The sequence below is a fragment of the Arvicola amphibius genome, chromosome 2 (assembly GCF_903992535.2).
Source record: "Arvicola amphibius chromosome 2, mArvAmp1.2, whole genome shotgun sequence".
Lineage (NCBI taxonomy): Eukaryota > Metazoa > Chordata > Mammalia > Rodentia > Cricetidae > Arvicola > Arvicola amphibius.
In genome coordinates, this window is record NC_052048.2 from 189,856,706 (window position 1) to 189,858,206 (window position 1,501).

The 1,501-nt window shown below is 45.3% G+C and overlaps 1 protein-coding gene across 1 annotated transcript; it reads left to right on the forward strand.

The window, feature by feature from the left end:
* Positions 1-258: 258 nt before the first annotated feature.
* On the forward strand, positions 259-1,188 carry LOC119807688 (olfactory receptor 2A2-like). The gene has a single exon (XM_038319781.1). The coding sequence runs from the start codon at positions 259-261 to the stop codon at positions 1,186-1,188; it is 930 nt and encodes a 309-aa protein (XP_038175709.1).
* Positions 1,189-1,501: the final 313 nt, after the last annotated feature.

The following is a 1,501-nucleotide window of genomic DNA, read 5'->3' on the forward strand; positions in this document are numbered from 1 at the left end:
AAAGAAAGACATTGGTGCACACTGAATCTGAGTGAAGGAACAAAAGGGCTCTTTGCACAATTCTGGTTATACATTTTATTGTTTGAATTTACTTCATAGTAAGGTTCAGAAACACAGACGGATGTCAGGAAGTGAAATAAGAGGAAGCACTGAACTGTGTCCTGCACGTTTTCTGAGATAAATAAATCCAGCTTTCATTGATTGTCCAGTTCTGGCCTTACCACCGCATGTCACTGATACTCTGGCTGTCATAAAGGAATGGGAAGCAACCAGACATGGGTCACTGACTTCATCCTAGTGGGACTCCAGCTCAGCACAAAGATGGAGACATTCTTCTTCTGGATCTTCTCCCTGCTCTACATATTCAGCCTACTGGCAAATGGCATAATCTTGGTGCTCATCTACCTGAACCCCAGCCTGCACACCCCAATGTACTTCTTCCTTTCACATCTGGCCATTCTTGACATCTCCTATGCTTCCAACAATGTCCCCAAGATGTTAGTCAACCTTGTGACCCAGAATAAAACCATCTCCTTTGTTCCATGCATCACACAGACATTCTTATATTTGGCCTTGGCTGCCTCTGAGTGCTTGATATTGGCAGCAATGTCCTATGATCGGTTTGTAGCTATCTGCCACCCACTACACTACACTATCATCATGAGTTGGAAAGCCTGTGTAGCCCTGGCTGCCACTTCCTGGTCATGTGGATTTATCCTCTCTGTGGCTCATACAATTCTCCTACTAAGGCTGCCCTTCTGTGGGCCCCGGGAGGTGAACCACCTCTTCTGTGAAATCCTGGCTGTTCTCAAGCTGGCTTGTGCTGACACCTTCATCAACCAACTTGTTATCCTTGCTGCATGTATGTTTGTCTTAGTTGGGCCTCTTTGCTCAATGCTTGTCTCCTACACACACATCCTCAGGGCAATCCTAAAAATGCAGTCGAAGGAGGGCCGCAGGAAGGCTTTCTCTACCTGTTCCTCCCACCTTTGCGTGGTAGGGCTCTTCTTCGGGATAGCCATGTTGGTTTATATGGTCCCTGACTCTGAGCAACGAGAGGAGCATGAGAAAATTTTATCCCTGTTCCACAGTCTCTTTAACCCAATGCTGAATCCCCTCATCTACAGCCTGAGGAATGCCCAGGTGAAAGAAGCCTTCCACAGAGCACTGCAGAAGAGATTTGTGTGAGATGCACATAGAATGTGAGTTGAGTAAGGCTGTGCTCCTGAAACATGTGGTTAGTTGAAGCAAAATTCAGGAAGTTTCCCAAAAGAAATCTGATTCTCGCTGTTTATTTGCTTATTTATTTATTTAGTTAGTTAGTTAGTTGTGAGATAGAGTATTACCTTGTGGCTCTGGCTGTCCTGGAAGTCACTATGTCGACCAGGCTGGACTCCAACTTCAAAGGTTCGCCTGCCTTTGCCTCCCAAAAGCTAGGATTAAAGGTGTGTGCCACCACACATGGCTAAACGTTTGATTTTAAAAAACTATAATTGCTCAA